At 31.2% G+C, this 27,934-nt stretch overlaps 2 protein-coding genes and 1 non-coding gene across 3 annotated transcripts; 2 read left to right on the top strand and 1 right to left on the bottom strand.

The window, feature by feature from the left end:
* The first annotated feature begins 8,327 nt into the window (after positions 1–8,327).
* Positions 8,328–16,594, top strand: LOC113846470. Its single transcript, XM_027474791.1, has 4 exons — positions 8,328–9,045; positions 10,235–10,394; positions 15,682–15,879; positions 16,025–16,594. Exons 1-4 carry the CDS (start codon positions 8,438–8,440, stop codon positions 16,028–16,030), a joined length of 972 nt encoding a protein of 323 aa, XP_027330592.1. The 5' UTR covers positions 8,328–8,437; the 3' UTR covers positions 16,031–16,594.
* A 6,405-nt stretch (positions 16,595–22,999) lies between these two features.
* TRNAP-UGG lies at positions 23,000–23,071 on the bottom strand. Its single transcript has one exon. It is a non-coding gene; the product is annotated as a tRNA-Pro (tRNA).
* A 1,236-nt stretch (positions 23,072–24,307) lies between these two features.
* On the top strand, positions 24,308–25,696 carry LOC113846822 (LIM domain-containing protein WLIM1-like). Its single transcript, XM_027475491.1, has 5 exons — positions 24,308–24,636; positions 24,885–24,981; positions 25,073–25,113; positions 25,197–25,286; positions 25,363–25,696. Exons 1-5 carry the CDS (start codon positions 24,502–24,504, stop codon positions 25,588–25,590), a joined length of 591 nt encoding a protein of 196 aa, XP_027331292.1. The 5' UTR covers positions 24,308–24,501; the 3' UTR covers positions 25,591–25,696.
* Positions 25,697–27,934: the final 2,238 nt, after the last annotated feature.

Below are 27,934 nucleotides of genomic sequence, written 5' to 3'. Positions count from 1 at the left end.
ATCCTAGGATTGGAGCCAGCCATGGGAGGTGATGTCATGCCCACACTTGCAAAAGTATCAAGCAGCCACAAATTTCTTTAGCATCATGTCTAGAAGCACGATCCAACCAGATAAAGAGAGGCCAAACATATTGATCTCCAACTGTATTTGTCAATTTCATTCACATTTGTTAACAACTGCAAGAACTTTAGATGTACCACTGAATTACTTTTATTTGGCATCAAAACATGTCCCAACAAGGAAAGAATATACCCACGAACATGTTGTAACATAATGTCATAATTCAAAGGAAGCCAACCAAGATGTTGTGATAATTACTTTAATCTAATTTTTGATCTGTCAATGCCGTTTGAATCAGGTCGGCCTTCTATTAAATTTTCACACATAACTGTTGCACCATTGATCTTAAGTCTAAGTAACATATAAACATCTTGTAATGTAATTGTGCATTCTCCAACAACTAGGTGAAATGTGTGTTTCAGGCTTCTAACGTTCTATAAGTATATTTACAAGTGAACTGTTTATTTGTATTTGACAAAGTTGAGAAATTCGATCAAAGTCATTATGCTGTAAAATTTTCATAATTTCTATTCTTAGAGGCGTTATCAACAAGTGATGAGAGCGTAACAATCTCATCACCTGTTATAAATAATATAAAAAACATTATTGAAATACATTATCTATATTAAATAACTCATACAAAATATTTATAAATTATAATTATTTAAAATACAATAAATAATTATTAGAAAATGTAGTAATTACTTGTTATTAATTATTTTAAATTAACTCTCAGATTTTATTAAAATATTTTATGCATGCAAATAATTTTTTACTAATTAATTTATTTATTATAAATTGCCCTAAATCATTTCATAGAAAATTAAAACATATTTAATAAATTTGAAACAAATTCAAAATAATTACTATTTAAATTATAATTATTTAAAATGTAATAAATAATTATTAAAAAATATAGTAATTACTTGTTATTAATTATTTTTAAATTAACTCTAATATTCTATTAAAATATTTTATGCATGTAAATAATTTTTTACTAATTAATTAATTTATTATAAATTGCTCTAACTCATTCCATAGAAAATTTAAAAATATTTAATAAATTTGAAACAAATTCAAAATAATTACTATTTAAATTATAATTATTTAAATATAATAAATAATTATTAGAAGACATAGTAATTACTTGTTATTAATTATTTTAAATTATCTCTCAAATTTTATTAAAATATTTTATGCATTCAAATTATTAATTATTAATTAATTTATTTATTATAAATTATCCTAACTCATTTTGTATGAAACTGAATATATTTAATCAATTTAAAAGAAATTCAGAATAATTACTATTTAAATTATAATTATAATTATTTAAAATACAAAAAATAATTATTAAGAAATATAGTAATTACTTATTATTAATTATTTTAAATTAACTTTCAAATTTTATTAAAATATTTTATGCATGCAAATAATTAATTACTAATTAATTCAGTAATTATAAATTATCCTAACTCATTCCATATAAGACTTAACTAATTTATTACTAAATTAACCTAACTAATTTTATAGAAAAATTCTTATAATATAATACATAAAAATCTTAAAATTAACATAATACATTAAATAATTATTATTAAATTAACCTAATTAATTTTATTGAAAAATTACCTTATAATATAATAATATTAAAAAAATCTTTAAATTAACATAATAGATTAATGATAATATATAAATATATATATTAAAATACACATTAAAAATACATTAAATAAAATTATAAAACTTACATTTAAATTCTGAATTTGTTCAAAAATATTTTCTTAAATCAACGGTTGTATCTTTCACCATTTTTTTAAAATTTTTTTTCTAATTTCCTACTATCTCTCTCACACCCTTCTTCTTCTTCTTCTTCTTCTTCTTCAGGCCTTCTTCTTATTCAACAGAAAAGTTCTTTTCTTCCTATTTATAATATCCCTCTCCCGCATGGAGCATCAGTCCAGGCATATATAAAGAGCATAAATTACCAATAATGATTTTAATAGTCTTTATTGCTACAATTATCTACAACGCATGATAAATAGAGTCAAAACTCGTTGATGGTAATTTTACAGTGTTCAGAGCTTAATCTTGTCATGTTTATGTGCATTGCAGTGTTTGCTCTTGCTTAAAAATGTCCTTGGCGATTTTAGCTCTTGACCAGCATCAAAATCGCCATTTGCAATTTTACAAGAACATGAAACTGTAGTTTGTTCAGATTAAAATCGCCATTAGTGTTTTTGTGGGGACCAAAAATTGCAGTCTGCATTCTGTCATGGTACTATTCATAGTCAAATCGTCATTTACGTTTTTTCCCAATATTCCGATAATAATATGAAAAAGACCATATTTCTGAACTTCTTTTCTTAATATACCATATTCAAATCACTTTCCCTAAAATAAACAATTTTCAATTTTATTCATATTCTTTTATGCTATCAAATAATTTTTTTGTAAGACTTTGTCGCACTTATTTCTTTCACACATTCATACTCTTTTATTAACTTCTCTTGCCTTTATTCATGGCTGAAGAAAAAAAATCAATCAAAAGAAAAGTCTCATTGAAAGATAAAGACCAATCACAAAACTTGTGAAATGCATATTATCTTTATCCAAGAGAAAAATTAATCACCATTATTGTTGACCCTCAACTGAATGGGCCAATTATCATTCTTTTAGCAAGAACTGCAATGTTGTCCAAGAACAAACACAAATTTCTTAATGGTTCCATTAAGAAACTTGATGAAAGCAACTCAATTAAACTTGATGCAACATTATTATATCTTGGATCATGAAAACACTTGTTCTTAAGATTGCATACTGTTATATATATAGATGATGCTTAAGAACTGTGATAAGATTTAAAGGATTGATTTTCGAATGGCAATCATTTTAGGATCTTCAATCTTCTCCAAGATGTCAATTATATCAAGCAAGGTGAACAAAATGTCTTTGTATTCTACATTAACCTAAAAATGTTATGGAAAGAATTGAAAATTTTGAGGTTAAATAAAATGCTCATGTGATCCTATAAAGACTATCAAGAAACAAAGAGATGTTGAATATGGACTATGCTTTTTAAAGGGATTGAATGATATGTGAGGAGTTAGATTCTTATAATGTAAGATCTTCTGTTAATAAAGAAAGCCTTTTACTTGCTAATGCAACAAGAAAGACAATGCACAAGATCAATGGGATCAAGAGTTTTTCCTACTATTGTGGACCAAAATTATGGTTGGAGAAGGTTCTACAATGGGAAGAGAAAAAATTCAAGGTCGCCAAGGGAGAGGTAGATCAAACCAAAGAGGAGGAGATGAAGGAAATTTTAAGGTATGTAACTTCTCTGGAAAAGAAGGACAAATAGTGGAAATATGTTACTTTAAGCATGTCTTTCCACCAAGCTTCAAATTCAAAAAATGTCTCTTAATCCTTTTGTTAATGCTTTGAGTTCAAAATACAATTGTGATGTTTACAAACCTCTATGAGTCAAAATTGTGAATGTTTTGATTTTTTCAAAGATCTTACATAATAATAGTACACACAAGTCATTAAAATAGTCAAGAAAACTGATATTTAGGAAAAATGAAACAAAATTAACCAAGTTTCTCCCTATACTTAAGATGACACTCAAACTCATAAAAAAAAATTAAGTAATCTTCTTGGACTCAATGTTTGGATTTTAGATATTGGGGCCACTGATCATGTCATAAATTTCCTTGAAAATTATATTACTTCCCATTACATAGATTTTATCCAAGTTAGCCTGCTTAATAGAGTTGTCACCTATGCTAACTTTCTTGAAACTTTTGCTTTCACCAATAATTTTTATCTTGATAATATTCTTTATATAACATATTTTCAATTTAATCTTATATGTATTAAGAGTTTAGGGTTTAATCTTATATTTAATCTAATTGAAATGTTGAATTATTTTTTAATTTTTGAAAAATCCTTGTGTCATGTATGATATGACTTCTTTAAGGATAATTGGTCTAACTAGAGTGAACAAGAACTTATACATATTGCAGGAACCTAATAAATTTCTGTTAAGAATGATGTGTTGAATAATCACACTATGTTTGACTTATGGCACTTTAGGTTAGGTCACCATCTGCTAAGATTTTACATCATATCAGACAACAATTTTCTTATGTACATTTTGATTCTGTAAAAATATGTGACTATTATTATTTGGAAAAACAATAAAAACTTTCTATTCCTATTAGTAATACTAAAACATTGTTTGTTTTGATCTCATACACATGGATATCTAAGAACCTATATCTGTCACATCCATGCATGGTTATTGGTTATAATTTTTTTTTTATTGTTATTGATGATTACTCTAGACATATGTGATTTTATTTTATTTTTGTGTGTGTGAAATCTAAATTGGAAACTAGAAGTTTAATTGATTTCTTTAATTGTATTTATACTCAATTTGGTACGAGAATAAAAAATATAATAAGTGATAATAGGATTGAAAATGTCATGCATCTATTTTTGCTAAGCATGGTATACTTACCAAACATCTTATGTTGAGACTCTCCACAACAAAATTTTATTGTGGAAAGGTAACACAGACACGTTGTCATCATTAGAACCTTGTTATTTCATTCTTATTTGTCTAATATTTTTTGAAATTTTACTATTATGAATGTTGTCCATTTAATCAACAAACTTCCTTGATCAGTTCTGCAAGGTAAATCTATTTTCCAAATTTTATACAATGAACATCCTACCTTGTTAAATCTAAAGGTTTTTGGAAGTTTATGTTAAGCTTCTACTTTGACTCAAAGAAAGAGTAAGCTTGATCCTAAGACCATGAAGTATGTTTTTCTTTGTTTTAAAACTATAAATAAAGGTTACATAGTCATGGATATTGGTAGTTGACATATTTCTATTAATAGGCATGTAATTTTCTATGAATTTTTTTTTTCCTTTTAAACCACATAAATCAAATACAAATGAAAATTTTAATAATATTTTTCAATTTTAACATAGATAATCTTCCTTCATAAGGAATTGATATTGTTATTACTGATTCACTTTTTGTTTCTATTTCTGATCTTAATATTATTTAGGAACCTATCAAGAGATTTGTCAGAACTAAAAGCTCATCTGCCTACTTTTCACACACTCATTGCAACCTTTTGTACAACACTGATTTTGTTAACAACATAACAATTAAACATCCACTATGTTTGTTCTTTCCATCTTTTCTCGAATTGAACCTAATTCCTATCATCAAGATAGTAAAGATGAAAAATGGATACAAGCCATGCAAAATGAGCTCTAAACCTTGGCTGAAAATAAAACTTGATTCATTGTTCTTATTCCTCTTGGAACATACTCATTGGTTCAAAATGAGTATATATAAAAAAATATAAATTTAATGGGTCAATTGAAAGGTATAAGTCCATATTAGTGGCAAAAGACATCACCCAAATAAAAGGTCTAGAATATTTTTATACTTTTGTTCCTATGACAAAATTAAGTATTGTTAAGCTTCTTATAGTAATAGACAAATAATGTCTTCTTACATGATAACTAAGATGTTTACATGAAAATTATCTAAGAACTCATTTTTCCTTCACCAAATTTTGGTTATAAACTTCACAAATTCCTATGTGGCTTGAAACAAGCTAGCATGCAATGGCTTGGTAAACTGTTCTCTTACTTAATAGTCTTAGTTACCAATAATCTTTAAATGATCACTCCTTTTTCACAAAATCTAATGATGACTTATTTTTATTTTTTTTTAGTATATGTTGATGACTTAATTTTAGCAAGTAACAACCTTTCTAAAATTGAATCTATTAAGAAGAAACTAGATAATCAATTTACAATTAAAGATTTAGGTCTTTTTACATATTTTCTTAGTTTAGAAGTTGTAAGATCTCATCTTGACATCACCCTATTTCAAAGAAAATATGTTTTGGATCCCCTTGCTAACACCGATTATCTTGCAGCAAAACCTATTCCTACCCTTATGACTAAGCCACATGAAGTCAAACCAATTGAAGAAGGACTTTATCCTAATGTAGCAAGATATACGAGGCTTATTGGAAAACTACTCTACCTAACTATAACTAGGCTTGACATCTCTTTTGTTATTCAACAGCTTTGACAGTTTATGTCATCCCTACAAACCTTCATCACAAAGCATCATTAAGAATCCCCATATATCTTAAAGTAGCTCTACCTCCTCCCTGTTGCAACTTAAGGCTTTTAGTGATTTAGATTAGGCAACTTGTCCCAAAACTCATAAATCTGTTACTAAGCTACTGCATCTTTTTAGGAGACAACCTTATTTCATGAAAATCAAAGAAACAATCAACCATATCTAAAATCCTCCTTAGAAGTCAAGTACAAGCCCTTGCCTTCACTGTGACTTAAGTGCAATAGCTAACTCATTCTTTAGGATTTAAAAATTCCTTTTATAAACCTTGTTATATTATGATAGTTAACCTGCATGATACATTACGTTTAACGCAATTTTTTTATGAACGAACAAAACATATTGAGATTGACTGCCATATTGTAAAGAATAAGCTCCAAAAAAAATTGTTTCATCTTTTTCCTATCAGCAATTATGAACAAATAATTGACATTTTTACTAAAGTCTCTAAGTCATATCTATTTTTTCATTTGATTTTCAAGTTAGGAATCACTAACATTTACTTCTAACCTAGTAGGAGAAAGTATCAATTAATAATTAAAAATTATTAATTAATTGTTAATTAGTTATTTGTATGTATTTTGTTGGTTTAACTTTTTTGTTTAGACTTTTTTTTATATAAAGTCTTTTGTTCATACTATTTTAATATAATATATAATTTTTAATTATATTTTTTTAATATACTATTTGAGAAAGAAAATTTACCTTTAAAGGAATTTTAATTTTTATAAAGTCAAACTTAAACAAATACTACTCATAACTAAGTAAAATAAAAGAAAAAAATTACTTAGAACAAATGTATCTATGATGGAGAGAAGATTACTATGATGGAAATTAAGAATAAAGTATTTCTTTTATGTATTTGATTAATTGTTGGTAAAAAAATTATATAATTTAATTATAAAAATATATTATACTTTAATTTAAATTGATTTAAATATATTTTACATATAATTAAATATGATAAAATAAATTTAAATCAGATGATATAATTTGATTTTTATAACTTATTTTTTAATTTAGTTAAAATGTGATTATTAAATTATTTTATTTTGTTGCTTTTTATATTATTAAATTATAAAATAAATATGCTTATAAATGTATAAAAATAATAAAATATATCTCTAATAACACTTACATAATTATACCACCGAATACATGGATGAAATATGACTTAAAATAGAATTATTTTTAATAATATTCATAGTGTAAATAAAAAATATAATTATAAAAATAAAAAATATTATAATTTTATAAATATTTAACTATATAAATATGAATAAAAAGTTAAATACATATGTGTATGATTTGAATTAGATTAGATTAATTTTCAAAATAAAATTTTAAAAATTGATACAACAAATCAACTTTTGTAGATATTTTAAATTTTAGTTAATTTAATCTCAGTTTCATTGAGAGTTTTTGTTTTTTTATTATAATTTTTAAAATAAAATTAATTTTTAATTCAATTTAAAAGTAATTTTAATTATTACGATATTATTATTATTATTATTAATTAATTATTGTTAGCATAATAACTATGTTCTAATATCATTACAATAATAATAATTATTATCATCATAATAATTATTATTATTAACACACGATTATTTTAGCCACCTTTATAGTTTTTATATAACTAATTTTGTTATCATACTGTACCACCATTATATTATCTACTAACTTATTATTCGTAAATTACCACAATCTTTATTCTTGCTATTTTATTTCTATTATAATTATCATGTTATTGATATTGTCAAATATAATTATAAGCATAACCACACTTGCTTGTATTCATCATACTAAACAAGCTTGAACTAAAAAAGAAGAAGAGTTCAAATGATTTAATTTTAAAATTTAATGTTAAAAACTTTTAAAACTAAAATTTAAAAATTTGAAATTTTGTTAGAAAAGTTTATTAAAAGAATTTTCTTATTCTTTATGTCTATACTTTTTTTTATTACAAAAAGTAAATATTTTTATATTTTCAAAATAATATAAATTTACTTAGTTAATATTTTATAAAATAATAACAGAATTTGAAAAAATATATAACGAAGCTTTAACGGAAGCATATATGCAGTAATTGGAGGGGAAGGAGGTGGTGTTCCGACAGGAAAACAGAAAAGCGACGAGGTTTGGGTGTTCTCCGGCAGTGGGAGCCAAAGCGAGAAGTGGAGAGAGAGAGTGAGTATGAGGAGGAACACAGAAGATGAAGCATTGAAGGAATTGGAGATAGAGAACGGTCTCACCCTGGTGCCACGCGTCAAGCTAAACCTCACAGTGTACCCTTCCACACCCCTTACTCTCACTCACCCAATCGATGACTGGAAGATGAAACGTGCCCTCATCGACTTCCTCTCAACCTCTCACTCCCTTTCACTCCCCGAAGACCATCTCCAACTCACGCGCCGAAGGGACACCAAGAAACGCAAGCGCCAGGACCCCGTCGCCTCTGGAACCCTCCACGTTTGGGATCTCTCCTTCCTCCAAACAGAGGACCACCTTCGCGCGTGGAGGACGCGCCTCGCCGAAAGCATTGACGGGATCGAACTCAACCTCCAAGGGGTTAAGTTCAAACTCGCCGTTACCGTTCCCGTTTCCGACGATTTCGAAGCCATCAAGAAAGACTGGGAACATTTTTACGCGTTTCAGAATCGTGGTTTGAGTAGAGTGAAGCGCGAACCCGACACCATTGTTCTGAGGGGCCTGCCCTCGCGGTGGTTCGCGGAGCCTAGGGTTTCTTCTAAGCCTTCCATGCTCGTCACTCATACCATCTTTTCCACATTTGGCAAAATAAGGTACATAAGAATTAGGGCTTCAATTTGCGATTGTTGTTGCGATGAGAAGTGCTTGTGACGACTTTCTTCAACACGTTTCCTATAATTGGTTAAATTTTTTTAAAAGTCAAAGCAATTTTTAAATAATGATCAATTTAAGAAAGAATATTGAAGACTGTGTTTAAAAGAGTGCTTTACTGGCATTTCTCAGATCGTTGCTGTTACGTGTTTTTGGATTGGTATTTTGTTGAATTGAAGGTTCCACTTGATTGGGATATTTATTAAGACGCATGGGTTACTTTCTCTTTGGTTGTTAGCTCTGTTGGTAAGTAGTGTAAATACTTCTTTTCAATTGCTTATTTTTCAGAAGTTCTTTCGAAAGTTAGAAAAATAAATGATTCTTTTTTTAAAATATGTTGAGCTAAAGTCGTATTGATGGTGCATTTGGATACACAGTTTTCTTAAGTGTTTATTCAATAAGTTCTTGTTACATAAGGCTTTGCAATATACATTTGATTGTGAAATTTGTTGGAATAAACTAAGGCCCTGTTTGGGTAAGTTTGTGGATAAGTCTCTGTAAGAGAAGAAAAACAATATAAAAGATTCATAAAAGTCCTCCCATAAGTTAAAATTAACTTATACTTCTCTATTTTTTTGAAGCTAATCTCGTTTTAACTTCTTTATAACTTGAAGAGAATTTTTGGAGGTTATACTATAAATTAGATCATGAAATTTATTGATATAAGATGAAAAAAAGCTTATTTTGATAAGCTATATGAAAAAATCTGTTTGAAAGAAGTTAAAAGAGCTTATAAGAGTCATAAACTATTTATAAATTCTTCTGAACATCACTTAAGCTTTAACTTAAGGCCTATGTAAAGATCATTTGTAAGCAAGAGCCCTTGCTGAGGCTTGTGCCATGTCCTGGTTTTATGTTGGGGGTAGTTTCCTCTCTTCCTATTTTCTTTTTCAAACCAGAAAAAGGGAAGAACGTAGTCCATGAATAAACTTGAAAAGCTACGGAGATATTCTATGAACCTTCTTAACCTGCAGTTCTTTGGCAGAGTGGTGATTTGTCCTTCATAAAGCCTTCTGAAGGTTTAGATAATGTTTGTATTGCCTTTGTGAGACTGAGAATTGTCTTATTTACGTTACTGAGCTCCCACATTACTATAACTAATCCCCTTGCTCGATGACTTGCGTTCAATAGGAATCTTAATGTTGCTGAGGATGATGATCTAGGTAAGGATGCAGATGAAGACGGTGGAGACCTAGTTTCAGGCCTTTACTGCAAGATTGTGGTTCAGTTTGAAAAATATAGAGACTTCCATGATGCATTGAGAGTGCTGTGTGGTCGCTCATTGCAAAAGGTATTGGCTTAGTTTCTGACTTATTTTTATTCACTTATTGTGAAATCATACATAACCAGAGTGTCTAATAAAGCCCTGCGATAAAATCTTGCATCTTTATTGTCATTATCTTGTATGAACTTTTTGGGTTGTGTTGTTATTTCACGATGGATCAATATTTACATAATTAGGCAATCTCATTCTTTGTGCTGGTAACGGAAGTGGTTAGAAGTGTTATGGCAATTGCTGAATCTGATAACAAAATAGCAGTTATGGTTTGCTTCATATTGGCAATTATAGCTGATTGTTAACCATACCTTGGATCCTAAGTAATCAGCCTTGCTGTCAAAGAACAGCTAGTCTGGATTGGCTGTTTTTGTTAGTTACATTCAGTTACGACGTATACCATGTGAAATAACCCAATCTATATATAGGGTATCTTACGGTACCTTATTGTATCTCTTTTCTGAATTTTACTCAGCAATAAACAAGTGATCATACTGCTCCCGTGGATGTAGCCCATGCAAAGGGTGAACCACGTAAATCCGTATCGTCCTTTTCTCTCTTTCTCTCTTTCTTTGATCTCTCAAGTCATTTTCTATTTTCTGTGTTGCATTGTTTATCAAGAAATCTTCATATGCAACTTGCATGTTCACAACAATTGGTATCAAGAGCCAAGTTCGAAGGGACCGAATCAAGATTACCATCTCTAAGGCCATATTAACATTCAACCTTCAATAACTTGATCTTTTCCGCTGCAAGATCATGCAAGAAGCGTTCAAAGAACAGTGGCAACAACTCTGAGATTTGAGAAATTCAATGGCAAGAACAGCTTCAACCTATGGCGCATCAAGATGCGAGCTTTGTTGAAAGAACAAAGATTATGGGGGCCTCTTTCGTCTGTCTCAATGAAGAAGAAGAAGAAGGAAATCATAGAGGAGAAGAAGGAAGAACTTGCAGAACAAGAAGAGAAAGCACATTCGATGATTCTGCTATCTCTATCGGATGAAGTGGTGTACGAGGTAGCAAATGAAGATACAGCAAGTGGTCTGTGGCAAAAGCTTGAAAGACTCTATATGACAAAATCCTTATGCAACAAGTTGCTCCTGAAACGATGACTATTCAACTTTCAAATGAAGGAAGGTACATCTCTAAAGGAACATTTAGATGAATTAAATTTCATCTTAATGGAACTTAGAGATATTGATGTCAAGGTAGAGGATGAAGATGCCGCTATGATTTTGTTAGCCTCATTGCCCCATTCATATGAAAGTTTCGTTAATTCCTTAAGTGTTGGCAAAGATCGCATTACCATGGAGGAAGTGAAATCCAGCCTACACTCAAGAGAATTGAGGAACAAGGTTTCAGGAAATGATGAAGACAGCAATGGAGTTGGACTCATGGTCACAGATTCAACCCAGAAAAATAAGAAGGATAAAGGTAAGAAAAAGGGGAAATTTGATCCAAAGGATATCTGCAATTATTGCAAAGAACTGGGACATTGGAAGAAAGATTGTCCAAAGAAGAAGAAACAAAAGTCAACAGTTGCAAATGTACAGGAAGATTCCTCATCTGAAACTGAGTTAGTGCTGTCAATTATTGATCACCCTCAACATTCTGCGGAACAATGGCTACTTGACTCAGGATGTTCTTATCATATGTGTCCAAACAAAAGCTGGTTTCATACATATGAAGATAGATCTGGCAGGAATGTTCTTATGGGAGACCACACACCATGTAAAGTTGCAGGAATAGGATCTATCAAACTTGAGATGTTTGATGGAACAATTAGAATTCTCACTGAAGTCAGATATGTACCTGAACTGAAGAACAATCTGATCTCCATGGGAGTTTTGGACTCTAGAGGATTCAAATGGGATGGAGAAAATGGGATTTGGAATATAAGGAAAGGCTCAACTACTGTCATGAGAGCAACAAAGAGAGGAAACCTATACATACTACAAGGATCAACAGCTAAGGAAGCAGGTGGAGTTTCACTTCTAACCAAATCAGTTGACTATGTGTCAGATTCAACATACTTATGGCATATGAGACTTGGACACATGAGTGAAAGAGGAATGTTGATCCTTAATAGGCAAGGACTTCTAGGCAACAAAGTTTTTCAAAAGCTCAATTTCTGTGAGCACTGTGTCTACAGAAAACAACATAGAGTGAAGTTTCCTAAATCAATGCACACCACCAAGGGAATCCTGGACTATGTTCATGCTGATTACTGGGGACCATCACAGGTTCTATCTCTTGGAGGTGCTAGGTATTTCTTATCCATTATTGATGATTATTCAAGTATGACATGGATCTACATAATGAAGCATAAGAATCAGGCCTTTAAAAATTTCAAAGACTGGAAAAACTTAGTTGAAAACAAAACTGACAAGAAAGTTAAATGTCTTAGAACTAATAATGGTCTTGAATTCTGTTCAACTGAATTTAATGATTTCTGCAAGGAACATGGTATTTCAAGACAACTAACAGTTAGAAATACTCCACAACAGAATGGAGTAACTGAAAGAATGAATAGGACCTTATTGGAAAGAGCCAGGTGTATGATATCTAATGCTGATTTAGATACAAGGTATTGGGCAGAAGCCATCATCACTGCTTGTTATTTGATCAACAGATCTCCCTCAACTGCTATTAACTGTAAAACATCAATTGAAATATGGTCAAACAAATCTGCAGATTACTCTAAGCTTAAAGTCTTTGGGTGTCCAGCTTATTATCACAGTAATGAGGATAAGTTAGAACCTAGATCTAAGAAAGGAATATTTGTGGGATATGGAGAAGGGGTAAAAGGATACAGAATTTGGTCACCATCTGAAAAAAGGGTTATATTAAGCAGAGATGTTATTTTTTGATGAAATTGTTATGTCTGACCAAAATTTTAAGTATGTTTCAAAAGAAATGTCACAGGTGCCCAAACAAGTGGAGAATCACACTACTCCTCATAAATCAAAATGTGATATGAATACTTCAGAATCTGTTCAGTCAAGTTCTTCAGATGATGAATCAGAATCAGACTCACTCAATCAGAAATCTAGTCAAGCTGACAACCAAACTGATCAGGAAGGTCAACAAAAATCAAAAAGGGTTATTAAACCTCCAATCAGATATGGTTTTGAAGACATAACTGTCTATGCCTTCCATGTAGCTGAAGAGGTTGACAATCCAGAACCAAATAACTACAGGGAAGCTATCAATGGACATGATGCTGACAAATGGATACTTGTCATGAGAGAAGAATTGGAATCACTTCACAAAAATCAAACATGGAAGCTGATCAAGAAACCTGAAGGAAGATATGTAGTGGGATGCAAATGGATTTTCAAAAGAAAAGATGGTATTCCCGGAACTGATTCAATAAGATACAAGGCACATTTGGTGGCAAAGGGGTTTAGTCAAAAGGAAGGAGTGGATTATAACGAGATCTTCTCACCTGTTGTGTGACACACCTCTATAAGAGTTCTACTTGCTCTTGTAGCATGTCAAGACCTGGAACTAGAGCAACTAGATGTGAAAACTACGTTTTTACATGAAAAATTGGATGAAGACATCTTAATGACTCAACCTGAAGGTTTCAAAGTTAATGAAAAAGAAGACTATGTCTGTAAACTACAAAGGTTGTTGTATGGGTTAAAGCAATCTCCTAGGTAGTGGTACAAGAGGTTTGACAGCTTCATGATCAGCAAAGATTTTCAAAGAAGCCCCTATGACTGCTGTGTTTACCACAGCAAGGTGGAGGGTGATGCTATGATATATCTTTTACTCTATGTTGATGATATGCTCATAGCATCTCAAAACAAGTCAGAAATTCAGAAATTAAAGACATGGTTGAGTGAAGAATTTGACATGAAGGATCTTGGTCCTGCTCAAAAGATCCTCGGCATGAAAATATATAGAGATAGGATGAACAAAAAGCTATTTGTGTCACAGAAGGAATACATACAGAAGATTCTGAAGAAGTTTGGAATGGTCACTGCAAAACACTTAAGTACTCCTCTGGCAGCTAAGAATCACCTTTCTGTTCAAGCTCATCAATCTACAGAAGATAAGGAATACATGAATCGTGTACCTTATGCAAGTGTTGTTGGAAGTCTCATGTACACTATGGTATGTACAAGACCTGACCTAGCACATGCAGTTAGCGTGGTCAGCAGGTTCCTACACTCACCTCAAAAGGAGCATTGGCAAGCAACAAAGAGAATTTTTAGATATTTTAAGGGTACCTCAGATGTTGGACTGGTTTATGATGCCAATAAAGACTGCACCTTAGCAGGGTACTCAGCTGCAGATTATGCAATTGACCAAGATGGAAGAAAATCTATTACTGGATATGCCTTCACATTAGGTAATTCTCTTGTAAGCTGGAAATCAACACTCCAACCATCAGTGGCTCTATCTACCACTGAAGCCGAATACATGGCTTTGACAGAAGCAGCAAAGGAGGGAATATGGTTGAAGGGCTTAATCACAGACCTTGGTTACCCTCAAGATTATGCCGTAATTTACTGTGATAGTTTGAGTGTTATATGCTTGGCTAAAGATCAAGTTCATCACGAAAGGACCAAACATATAGATGTTAGACACCACTTCATCTGAACTGAGAAAAGGATAAAAGTTCAGAAGATAGACACAAAGCATAATCCCGTAGATATGTTCACAAAATCGGTCCCAAGAAGCAAGTTCATGCATTGCTTGGACTTGCTTAATGTTGATAAGTGGAAATAGTTCTTAGGGACAGGTGGCAGTAGCATCACATCTGAAGCTTAGCCTAAGACTCCAATGCAAGGTGGAGAATTGTTAACCATACCTTGGATCTTAAGTAATCAGCCTTGCTGTCAAAGAACAGCTAGTCTGGATTGGCTGTTTTTGTTAGTTAAATTCAGTTACGACGTATACCATGTGAAACAACCCAATCTATATATAGGGTATCTTACGACACTTTATTGTATCTCTTTTTTGAATTTTACTAAAAAATAAACAAGTGATCATACTGCTCCCGTGGATGTAGCCCATGCAAAGGGTAAACCACGTAAATCCGTATCGTCCTTTTCTCTCTCTCTCTCTTTCTTTGATCTCTCAAGTCATTTTCTGTTTTCTATGTTGCATTGTTTATCAAGAAATCTTCATATGCAACTTACATGTTCACAACACTTCTTACATGTTCATAACACTGATGAAAAATGGGTAGCAATTGACGTGAAGAATATTTTGCAAATTTGAAAGCTTAGATATGTTCATGCCTTATAAATGATTTATTGGTGACGATTTATGAGTTGTCAATGTACAGCAAGGATCACGATTGAAGGCTGATTATGATGTTAGTTGGGACAAAGATGGGTTTTTTCGGAATTCAAGGAATCAAGCGCAAGAGAAGAACGACACAGTATCCACAATAGCAGCAGATCATTACAGAAGTGAAGCTCCCAGACATCAGGCCCACATCTCTCGCCACAGTCCAGAAAATGTCCGCCGGAGGAGATTCAAGGTTAGATTTTGGTATCTCAATTCTCAAGTGTCTCTCTTTGTTCCAAGCATTATTTTCTGTTGATGCCATTTGGCTCACCAGTTTGACCATCTGTAGCGATGGCAAGTCTGCCAATATTGACTAAAAACTCCTTTACTTAATACAGGAATAAGGACTGGAAATCTCTTTTAATTATTGGGTACAAATTTGAACGCATTTTAATTTTAGACTGACCTCCAGATTAGACTCGTAGAATGTTCTGTTATGTGGACTGCATTCAATTTCTTAGGGTCATTGACTTGATCCTTTTAGGGTCTACTCAAGCATATCACGTGGGATAATGGGAATATCTTCAGAGATCATCGGTATTAACTCCTTAAAATCACTGCTCCAAACTATGATTAGTTATTAAATCAAAGCTGTATCGAATTCTTTTTCTAAACAGTTCCTTTCTTTTCCTGTGATGCGGTGCGGTCAATTATCATTAACAGCAGACAGCACGCACTTATTTTAGTTAGCTCTTCCAAAAAGGAAATCTTTATTTTGTTGGGCCGAAATCTGTGAGGTTGGCTGAATTAAGTTAATATCATTTGTGGGTGTCCTGTAAAATGATAGTGAGAAGAATGGTGCTTTTCATGTTGTATCAATGTATCTCTTTGAACTCACTGCAAAATATTGCATATCTTGCTAAATCATGACAGCTTTTTCTATAGCTATTAATAGCATTGGGTCCATGCTAAATCAATGCTATTAATGCTTGTTTGGATGCGTGTTAAAAGTCTCCGAACTCAATTTGGAGTATAAATGTGGGTTTTTGGTTGTTTTATGACATAATTGATTGTCTTTTAAACTTGCGTTTGAGATAACATGTCTTTAAATCACATCACTTTAAACTTTTAAATAAAATTAATTTACAAAATTAAATTCTTTGAGACGTTTGAAAATGTTTGTTCAAATATACAATTAGTTATAGCTTTTCATTGGATGTATATTTATAAGTTTTCTAACGTTGTTTTCAAACATACACTAATTATTACTTGTCTTATGCGGAAATGGTTGGTGTAGAAATATGCTTTGAAAACAAAGTGCATGAACTTTTAATTTTTTTGCACAAATCATATGATTTTCTACTGATTTTGCGATAGGACGCTCCCTGTTACTATTTGAGCTTACATTATAGTAATGCATAAAATTAGACTAGAATAAATTTGAATAAATTTTTTAATAAGTATATATAAGGAATACAACTAAAAAAAAAAATGAATTAACTTTTTTATTTAATTTTTTTGAAATTTGAAGTGTATAAGTTGATTTTAATTTAAAAGAGAAGTTTTTATTTAAAATAAATACTTATGCAGAACTTGACTTGAGTCTTAAACTGTGTCAAGACCTACGTGGATTATCAATGAGTAAATGGCTCCATCACCCTAAAAGAAGTAGAAAAAAAAAAAAAAGATGAGGAAAGCAAAATGCTTAGTTGGAAATTTTTTATTTGGTGTGTGCTGTGATACTCTAAAAGTTTTTGTTTTATAGATATCATATTTAAAAAATTTATCCAATAAAAAAATATGATAAATTAAAAAATATATTATTATATATAATTTATTTAAAATTATATTATTTTTTTACATAATAATAATAATATTATTATTATTATATATTGAATTTTTTATTTTATTTTTTATAAATTTTTAGTTTTAAATAAAATATAATTTATGCTCAAAATTTTTTTATTTATTATAAATAAAAATTTATTGATATAATATTATTATTTTATTTTTATATTTTAGGTTTTTTTTTGTTTTAATTGCATCTTATTTTAAAGATTTAATCATTTTTTAACTTATTTAAATACAACAAGTATAATAATTTATTATTTAAATACTTGTTTAAATATTATTGTTAGAATTTTTTATATACGGTAGTATATTACAGAATTTATCTTTTTATTTTTTTGGATATATAAGATGATGGCAGGAACATGGACTAAGTCCGAATCCGAATCGAAGCAATCGATAGCTGGCAAGCTTAGTAGAGGAATTTATGGAATGTTTTTTTATCCAATAATAAGGATCGTAATTGTCGACTGACATAGTCACCACCAAGCTTGTGTGTGTATATATATATATATATATAAAACGATGTTACTGATAAAATGTTGATGCATTAATAATTAATTATCGCAATCCACAATGTGTCAATTTTTTTATTGATTTAGTATAACTAATTTGAGTGTCTGAGATTTATCCAAAAATTTCTTCTAAGTAGATTGGACACTTCTTTTAAAAGGCAAAATAAAAGTGAACACTAGTGACTCTGAGTTAAACTTACGATGCAGAACATTTCTGTAATATTACCCAAAATATATGCTTGGGGGCTATTCCACCTGCCAAGAACCAGGATAGTAAGGAAGTTCTTTTCCCCTAATTTCGAAAAGACAAGAAAAAATACAAATGAAATCATCAGGAAAATTCAAAACATGATGTTGTTTCCACAATTTTCTCATGAAGAGATCACGATTCTTAATGGGAAAAAGAAAAAGTCAGAGGAAACTACTTGGGATTTCCCCCTCAAAATCCGCAATATTCTTCTTAGTAAGAGAATGACCATGACTTGTTAAATATTTTGAATATCATGTTCATTTTCTTTTATTTCATGCCAAATTCTTCAAAATGTAACGATTCTAAAACAAGCGTGGTATAGGAACTAATTTATTGGACTAAACTGCACTAAAAATATTGATCTTGAAATTTTTTCTTCTATTTTGTTTTCAACAGCATGAATGAATCAAAATCCATTGCTCCAGCAGGTACTATTATTCATTATGGTGGCATGGGCACAAAACAACTTAGATCTTCTGTAATCTCGATCAGTTACCTAACTTTTATCATTTGGCATCACTTGAATTTCAAGAACCTTAGGACCAATTAACCACCCCATGTACATAACATGGCGTGGCATGGATTGCCATCTAATTCTACCGTACTTTACACTCAAAAAAAATGTAACGAGAAGAATTGAATTTTCAACCCATCACCAAGGAAACTACACGTATTCACACCAACAAAATGAAAAAAAAAAAGAAACTTTCTCCTAATTCAGAAATGGAAATAGTAAGAAGAAACAAAAAGGAAAATGAATAGCAGATAATAGTCTTCACTATCAACTGCTTTTCTTATGGGTATGTTGTCCTTGAATCTTGTTCTTGGAAGCATCAGAATCACCCCTTCTTGGAGAAAGTAACCCCGATGTGGCAATCTTCTTTTCACTCCACCATCTAACAAAATCTTTCTTCTTGTTGCTCCCTTCAGCCACCACCATCTTCTTCTCACTCAACCCTCTAACATAGTTCTTTTTCTTGGTCCCTTCATTTGCCACCACCTTCTTCTCACTCACCACTCTTACATCTTTCTTCTCCATCGATGTCCTTTGGTTTGATGACTTATCTTTCAATGCGAAGATCACATACCACAAAACACAGATGCAAAGACTTGTCACTGATCTTCCAAACACAGTCAATAACAACAAAGTCGATGTTGTGATCACTGGCAAATAGAAAGAAGGCTTCTTCATAACCTTGAATGTAGAAATTGTTAATCTACCCTTCAATGTAGAAATCACATACCACAAAACACAGGTGCAAATAGTTGCACCTGATCTTCCAAACGCAGTCAAGAACAACAAAATTGATATAATAACCACTGGAAAATACGAAGAAATATTCCTTATATCCAAATTCTTCTTCATGTTCCAAAAGAAGCTCTTTGTCTCAGTTTCCATCTTGGGTTGCTCTCTTTCTTCAGCAGTATTAGCCATGGATTCGGTTGAAGACTTGTCCGTTGACTCTTGGGTAAGACTCAAAATTCTTGCTTTCACCACTCTCAGTTCTTGGCTCTTGTGTTTCTGATCCTTGTTGTTTTTAACCTTCACGATCACAGGGACAAAATCGTTTGTGTTGGAGTGCACAAAGCGAACAAAAGAAATATCATGAGGGTTCATTTGTGAATAAATCTTTTGCCTTTTCTCATCAAGATCAGACAAAAGTGCGGAAAACTTGTCTAGGCCACGATTGGAGTAAGGGTTGTTGTTCCTACTATTTTTTCTGTTGTATTTTCTGCATGGTTCATCATCTTCGTTATGGAAAGTTCCACAAACAAAAGGGTTTAGTGTATGCATGGAAAAGATGTTTTAATTTAGGTGCACAAGGTGTTGCTTTGAGGCGTTTTGGGAATAAGCTATGATATCTAGCTATTGGGTTTAAACAGAGAAAGATATAGATGACTAGACCAGGGCATTCCTCAAAGTCAACTCAAAATAAAGGGTTTAAACTTTTAAATGCAATGATCTTATCGAAGCTTCCAAATGATCTTTGACTAATTTAAATGGAGGGGAAAGAAATAAAGATTTTTTTTATAATAATTCTTATGTGTTTACTGTTATTTTTATTTAAAATATTTTTTATTCATTTTTCAAATTAATAGTAATTTTAAAATATATATATATATATAACAATAAACACATAAAAATAACAGTAACTTATCTATTTAGTATAGTCTTTCTTGACCATTTACTCAATAATATGAATATATATTGAGTATAGTGCCGTAGAAAGTGAGCCAAGGATTATAAATTAGACTACAGAGAACATGTTTCTTGTTGAAGAGGGTATGGAATCAGTCTTTTCATTCAGAACTGTAACAGGTTCCAAAGTGCCGCCATTATTTTTATTTATATCTGTCTATAATGTCTTCTAGAAGGAACATGGTTTGAATATGAAGCTTGAAATTAATGATGGTAAATGTAGTTGTCAACGAAAAACAATGGGGGTGGTCTTTGTGAACGTCAAGAATTCATATATAATATATTTTTTCTGATGTAAGTTTAACAGAGTATGTTTGAAAATTTGGCTGATAATCGTATTCTTTTATTGATTAGTTTTGTAAAATCATATAATCTGAAACTGGGTTAGCACTTAAACTCACCAGAGTAATTATATTTGTAGTTATACTATAATTTTTATATGCAAGAGATAAATAAAAAATATTTACTAAAAAATAATAATGTGACAGATAGATAAAGAAAAAATTGTATTATTAAAAATGAAAAATAATTTACAAAAGTAAAATAAGAATAATTTAACCCAAATCACACTGAATGTCTCGTAATATTAAAATGTTATTTTTGTGTACTAAATTCTCCATGTTTCAATTGGATTGACTCAATGATTTGGGTAAGTACTAATGAAATTGCACAGTTGTCTGAATTAATTAAATTCCCTAACTAAAGTCACCCTAATTTGTTCCTCTAGAGTGATTGCAGCCATGATGTCATGCAATAAAAATATTGTTGATTCAGACTTTGTTATTATCTCCTTATATTTAGACGATTTGCATTGTCCAAATTCAATTCATCATTTTTTATTAGTGATTTTCTGTTTACTGAAAAATTTAAGAACATGTCAGCAACAATTAGTGTGATATACCATAATACTCGCAAGAAGTGCTGTGATATACCATAATTCAATCCAAAGCATTATTTTATTTTTATAGATCGCAGTCAATGAAGAACAGATATGTATCAGCGGAATAACCAGTTCAATTATTTGAACAATGTTATATACTTAGCTTACTTTTTTTTGGGGTATATATCATATAATTATCTACTTTATTTTGAATCTTATTATTAAGATTTTTTTACCTGAATTTTGAAATGGTATTTAGATACACAAAATATAAAAGTAAGGTAGAGTTTGTTAAGATAATAACTTTGGTGATTACCTGTGAAAATAAGTTATAACAATTAAATGATTAGACTGATGATGAAAATAAATAAACAATTACCAAAATAGAATCTTGATTTTGGTTGCTCGTAAAAGAAATTTTTAAAAAATATCCAGTTTAAGAAAATTATTAGGAAATGTTAGTGAAAAAAATAGGAAGAATGCTGTAGAGAAATTAATTTCAGTTTTGAGCATAGATGATAACTTTTAGGAGTTGTAAAAAAAATAAAATGAATGCTGAATATTTATTTACATATTTTGAGGAATAGATCGATCTCTTTTATTGAGTTACAAAGCTTGTAATAGTTATGGATTAATTTAATATAATGGGCATATTTATAGTTCTTTGAGTTTAAAATTAGTTTAATATAATGCTAATATTTTTTTAAAAAAATTATTAATAATTTGAGAAATTAAGATGTAAAAAGAATACATGATATAATTATCTCTTTTATTTTGAATCTTATTGTTAATATATTTGTACTTGAAAATTTTAAAATGTCATTTAGTGCATTAAACATAAAATTAATGTAGAATTAGTTGATGAATAGCCTAGGTACTCATCAAAAAGTTTTTATAATTAAGGAGCTAATAGAATCATGAATATTCTTCTTCCTCCTGATATTCCTCTTGCCTTCAATAATGAAAACAATTTCATTTCTCTACAAGATTTTTCCTATTTTCTCACCAACATTTATTTAATTTTTTCCATTTTCTTGAACTTGACAATTTTTTATGAGTAACCAAAATTAGGATTCATTTTTGCTGATTGTTGATTGTTGATTTTGTTTTTGTCATCAATCTTATCTTTTAACTACCTTAAATCATTTTTTACAATGGATACATGCAAAATTATAAGAAAACAAGAGGGAAAACAAGAGGGGTTTAAGAATAAATAAATGTAAATAACTACATAATAAATATTTAAAGATGCAAAAGATTATTATTTTTTTATTTTAATAAATTTTTGCAAATAAAGGGGTGCTGTGTTGCTAACATTTCTCTGATGAATCTGCTTAGCCTGATTCATAGTTTATTTTTCTCTTGGCAAGTAACTTCTTTCATGTTTTGAAGCTTTATCTAGATTCATAGAAGCAGGGGCAAATTTTACAGGTTGATATGAATCACTCCCATCCTACATAGCATTCAAAACTCAAGTTAGATAGGAAAGGAGAAAAAAAAATGTTTGGCAGAATATTACCACCCCACATTATACCAAATTTTACATTTAAATATGATTGCATACCAAATGTGGTGCACCATATCTATCTCAGAAATTTCCCTATACAATCTGTTAAATGCAGACTTATAAGCAATTCAGAATAAAGAACACAAATTTGACAAATAAAAACTTTAAACGATGGGGCATTCCGAGAATCGAACTCGGGACCTCTCGCACCCAAAGCGAGAATCATACCACTAGACCAAATGCCCTGGTTATCAAAATATAGATAATGTTGTTTAGAATAACAAGAAAGAGACCCAAATGACGAAATGAACCTTGTTAAGAAGTTGCAAAGTGAAGTTTTTGTAGTGGGACAGTAATAGATTAAACACGCTGTCATCATAATTGGAGTGGGAGGCTTAGATGGCAATAACCATAGCACGTACACATACACCCCACCCAACCCATCATTGAAGCTTTGTGCCAAATCACAGAGTGTGAGACATTTACTTATCTCTCAACTTTATTTAATCATCTAATAGTTGTTCATTTATGTAAAATATATAAATAAATATTTTCACCCACCCGAATATTTAAAGAGATTTACTCCTAACTAGATCCATAATTGTATTAGATGTGATATTATGAAAATGAAAAGAATAGCAAACCTTTTCTAGATCTAGATTGCCTATACAATTACCCGAGGTTGTATGTTGGAAAAGGTGCTTAGTTTGGTCCATCAGAGACATAAATGAAACTTCATCCATCCTTGTAACTCAAGAAATTATGTGTTGCTATTTCAAAAGTTAGATTCAAGACTGAAAGCAAGCCAGCTGGATGTTGAATGATAAGTTGCTGGCAGTTGCAATTTTGAAGCCATGGGACCCCACGATTACAAAGTTGCTTTCTAATGAAATACACATTGATTAAATATTATACGAAGAATCTGATTACCCTCTCGGATTTTTAGGCTTTTGGGAGATCTATTTTAATAATTAGCAACTAGTTAATACCCTAATATGGGACTTAATTAGAGGGCCTACTTGGTATTAATAATTTTTTGTGGGTTATATGACTATTTTAGTATAATATCCTAGTATTTTATATAAAAAATATGAAACGAAAAGATAAATATATTTAATAAATTTATTAATATACTTTTATTTAATAATTAAGAGAGAGTTATTGAAAAGATGTTGCAAGTTAATTTAAATTTATTGATGTATGATAGAAAGTGGAGAGGAAGGACTTTGAGGCAAAAGGCAATGAATCCATGTTCCCAAGTGAGAATATGCTAATTTTGTTAATGATGTGAACTGTGCAATTAGAGAAATGATGCACAAGAGTTTTGGCAATAAAAAAAAATCATGTTAAACTTATTGTTTTCCTTAGTTTTTACGCATTTATATTTACAGTTGAATACAGGGGTAGAACATTAAAATATACGAGAGAAAAGTGTAGTTAGGTGCTTAAAATTTGACAAAAATGATTGTCTGTGACATTATAATTGTAAGGAAGTTTGCTTTAGTCTCCGCAAATTTCTGCCTCCTTCCCTTTTTTTTTTCTTGTCTCCTCTTCAATCTTCATTGTCCTGTTCTTCCCTTTAGTGGCAAACCAATAAACAGAACTCAAATAGATAGATACACAGGCAGAGATCATAGCCTGCTTGCACCTTTGTAAGTTGAGAAGATACGAAAGAATGGCATTTGCAGGAACAACCCAAAAGTGTATGGCCTGTGACAAAACTGTTTATCTGGTTGATAAGTTGACTGCGGATAACCGAGTGTTCCACAAAGCTTGCTTCAGATGCCACCACTGCAAAGGAACCCTGAAGGTCTCTCTCTCTCTCTCTCTCTGCCAATTCTTGTTCATATATGGTCTAGTTCAGGCTTCTAGCTTTGGATCTGGTGTCTGCAATTGGTTGTTCTTAGAAGGCATGTGAATTTGCTGGAATAAGCATTCTCTGGTTTAGAAGATGGACACATAATATGGGAATAACTTTACCATTTGGTGTATTAAGGCTAGTTACCACATTGCAATTTTCATAAGATGAAGTTTGCTAACAGATTAATGTATCTGCAGCTTAGCAACTATAACTCTTTTGAGGGAGTTCTTTATTGCAAGCCACACTTCGATCAACTGTTCAAAAGAACTGGTAGCCTTGACAAAAGCTTCGAAGGTAACCAAGGATCAATAATAGAATTATTAAATGCCTCACTAAACTTTTCTTCTCATTAACTCAACTGTAATTCCTTTTTTTGCCTAACTAGGGACACCAAAAATTGCCAAACCAGAAAAAAATATGGATGAGGTAAATAAATCCTAAATCTAGGTACTTGTAGTGCACAACAGAGTTTTCCAGCGTTCATCTAATTTTTCCGCTGTTTTAATTAGAAACCTGCAGCAGCCAAAGTCTCAAGTATGTTTGGTGGAACAAGGGATAAATGTGCTGGTTGTCAGAAAACGGTGTATCCCACTGAGAAGGTAAATAACACAACCATAACTGTTGTCCGCTAACACTATCAAATGCTTATGAAATCAATATTTTATAATGACATAGGTTACTGTTAATGGAACTCCTTACCATAAGAGCTGTTTCAAATGCTGCCATGGAGGGTGTGTTATCAGTCCCTCCAATTACATAGCACACGAGGGAAAACTCTACTGCAAACACCACCATATCCAATTGATCAAGGAGAAGGGCAATTTAAGCCAGCTGGAAGGAGACAATGAGAAGAGTTCAATGCAGGGAAAAATCAATGGTGAAGAAGTTGCTGCGGAGACATGATGAAAAGAGTTCTGAGCCTCAGAATTTCCCCTTTCTCATGTTCCATATTTGTGGACCATGTTTCTGCTATCTCTCATGCTTTTACCATTACTTGCAGTCCGGGAAGCTCTTTACCCGTGACAAATATGGTATTCAATTTTGTGTTAGTTGAAGTGTGTGGATCTTCATCATTTGTTTTTGCTGTTGTGAGCGTTTGATTCAGAATGTGTGATTCAGAAGTACATGTTACTGCACTTCTTGAAACCCTCATTGACTTCCTATTGATATTACTATATACATACGTCACAATACCATATTACTATACAGGAACATCGCACAACTACGCTTGTGCACAACTCTCGTCCAATTACTATACAGGAACGCAACTAACTTTCTATTCCATCTCAATTGAACATCGCACAATGAGAACTTTTTTCATACTTGTAAAGCAAGGGCGTGTAAGTACCTGGGAAAGGATACTCCCTTTCAAGACAACTATAACCACAAAAATGGAAAACAATCAAATACGTTTCAGTTGTTCGGATAAAAGCATAGTAGTCAATCCTGGATAGCGGCGCGGAGCGGCCGACCTAAAAAACGCTATAGACGCATAGCGGATAGCGGGATGGCCGCTATTTTAGGTATTATAAATATACTCATAAACTCATAAATTAAATTACACACATATATATATGTTTAGATGTCAATAACAAGTAACAACAAAATATAAAAATAAATTTAACTAACTAAATTTAAGTCTCTAATGCTTAGATGTTTAAAAATACTAAGTGTTTAATTCAAATACAAATATTTTAATAATTATCATCATCTTCATCTCCAAGATTTGTCATGTCTTCTTCATTTTCACTTTCATCACTACTTTTGTAAAGAACCTCCTCCTCCTCCTCATCCTCTTCTTCAAAGTCTTCGTCATCACATTCTTCTTCTTCTTCTTGTACAATTTCTTTCCCTTTTTCCTTAGATTTAGATGAAGAAGCAATTGTAGTTGTCTTGGGTTTTGATTTAGCTTATCGCCTAGTGTAGGTTATAGGCTCACTAGCCCCAATTGCATTAGCAACAGCTCCCCAAGTCAAGTTATCATCATCAAACACTAATTCATTTACAGTATCTTCATCATCTCCAGCTATTCCTTCTAGCAACCAATTATTACTATCATCAACATCCTTTAAGATAATAGGATCCACCACGTTAGAACACTCAAAACGTTCATTAAGAGTTTGGTTATATTTAATAAAAACCAAGTCTTGTAACCTCTAATGCTCAAGTCTGCTTCTCTTTTTAGAATGAATCTATTTTACCATAAAAAAAATATTAGATTTTCACTTTTCATATAAGAACTTTAAATTGAGAATTCAGATATTTACTTATGTGCTCAAAAGTACTCCAATTTTGTTCACATTCAGATGAACTATAAGTCAAATTCAACACTCTAATAGCAATTTTTTGTAAATGTGGTGTACGTACTCCATAATTCTTCCACCATTCAGATGCAAGTTATGCATCAACTTATTAACCTTTTGTGTTATATCTACATAATTACATTACAATAAAAAAATTAAACAAATCTCTTACCAGGAGCCATTGTAGCCCTTTGTCTTTTTGCTCCACTTAAACCAAAGAGACCTTCAGCTCTTCTATATGTTGACAATTGAACTGTAGCATTGTCTACATTATCTTCACTTGTACATAGCCTCTCAATACATTTATACAAGCCTTCCACAACTTCAGGATCATTCTTAATTTGTTTATTGCTATAAAAAAATTGAGGATTCAGATAATAACCTGCAGCATGTAATGGATGATGAAGTTGACACTCCCATCTTCTATCAATTATAGCAAAAATCTCCTTATATTTGTCTACATTTCCTTTGAATGCATTTTGAATGCTTTCTTTAGCTCTATCAATTGCCTCATATATATAACCCATTGCAGGCTTTCTTTCATTATCAACAAGTCTCAAAACTTGCACAAGTGGCCCCATAGCTTTAAGACAGAAAACCACATCATTCCAAAAAGAAGGCATAAGTATAGTGTCTGTTGCCTTTTTTTCCTTTAGCTTCTTTGGCTGTTTTGGACTTTAACCACTCATTGAAAGTGAACATTTTTCTTAGGTTGTTTTTTTGATTATACAACCTTTGTAATGTGAGGAATGTTGTGGCAAACCTTGTCACTCCATATCTAACCAATTCAGCTTTATTGGTGAACTTCCTCATAATATTCAAAGTCAATGAATGATTATAAATAAAACCCACAAGAGTAACTCCCCTTTGGATTGTTCTCTTGACTCTAGGTATTTTTTCAATGTCTTCTAATATCAAGTCAATATAGTGTGTAGCGCATGGAG

This window comes from Abrus precatorius, unplaced genomic scaffold (assembly GCF_003935025.1).
Source record: "Abrus precatorius isolate BTA unplaced genomic scaffold, Abrus_2018 Scaffold8, whole genome shotgun sequence".
Lineage (NCBI taxonomy): Eukaryota > Viridiplantae > Streptophyta > Magnoliopsida > Fabales > Fabaceae > Abrus > Abrus precatorius.
This window is presented reverse-complemented; position numbering and strand designations above follow the sequence as displayed.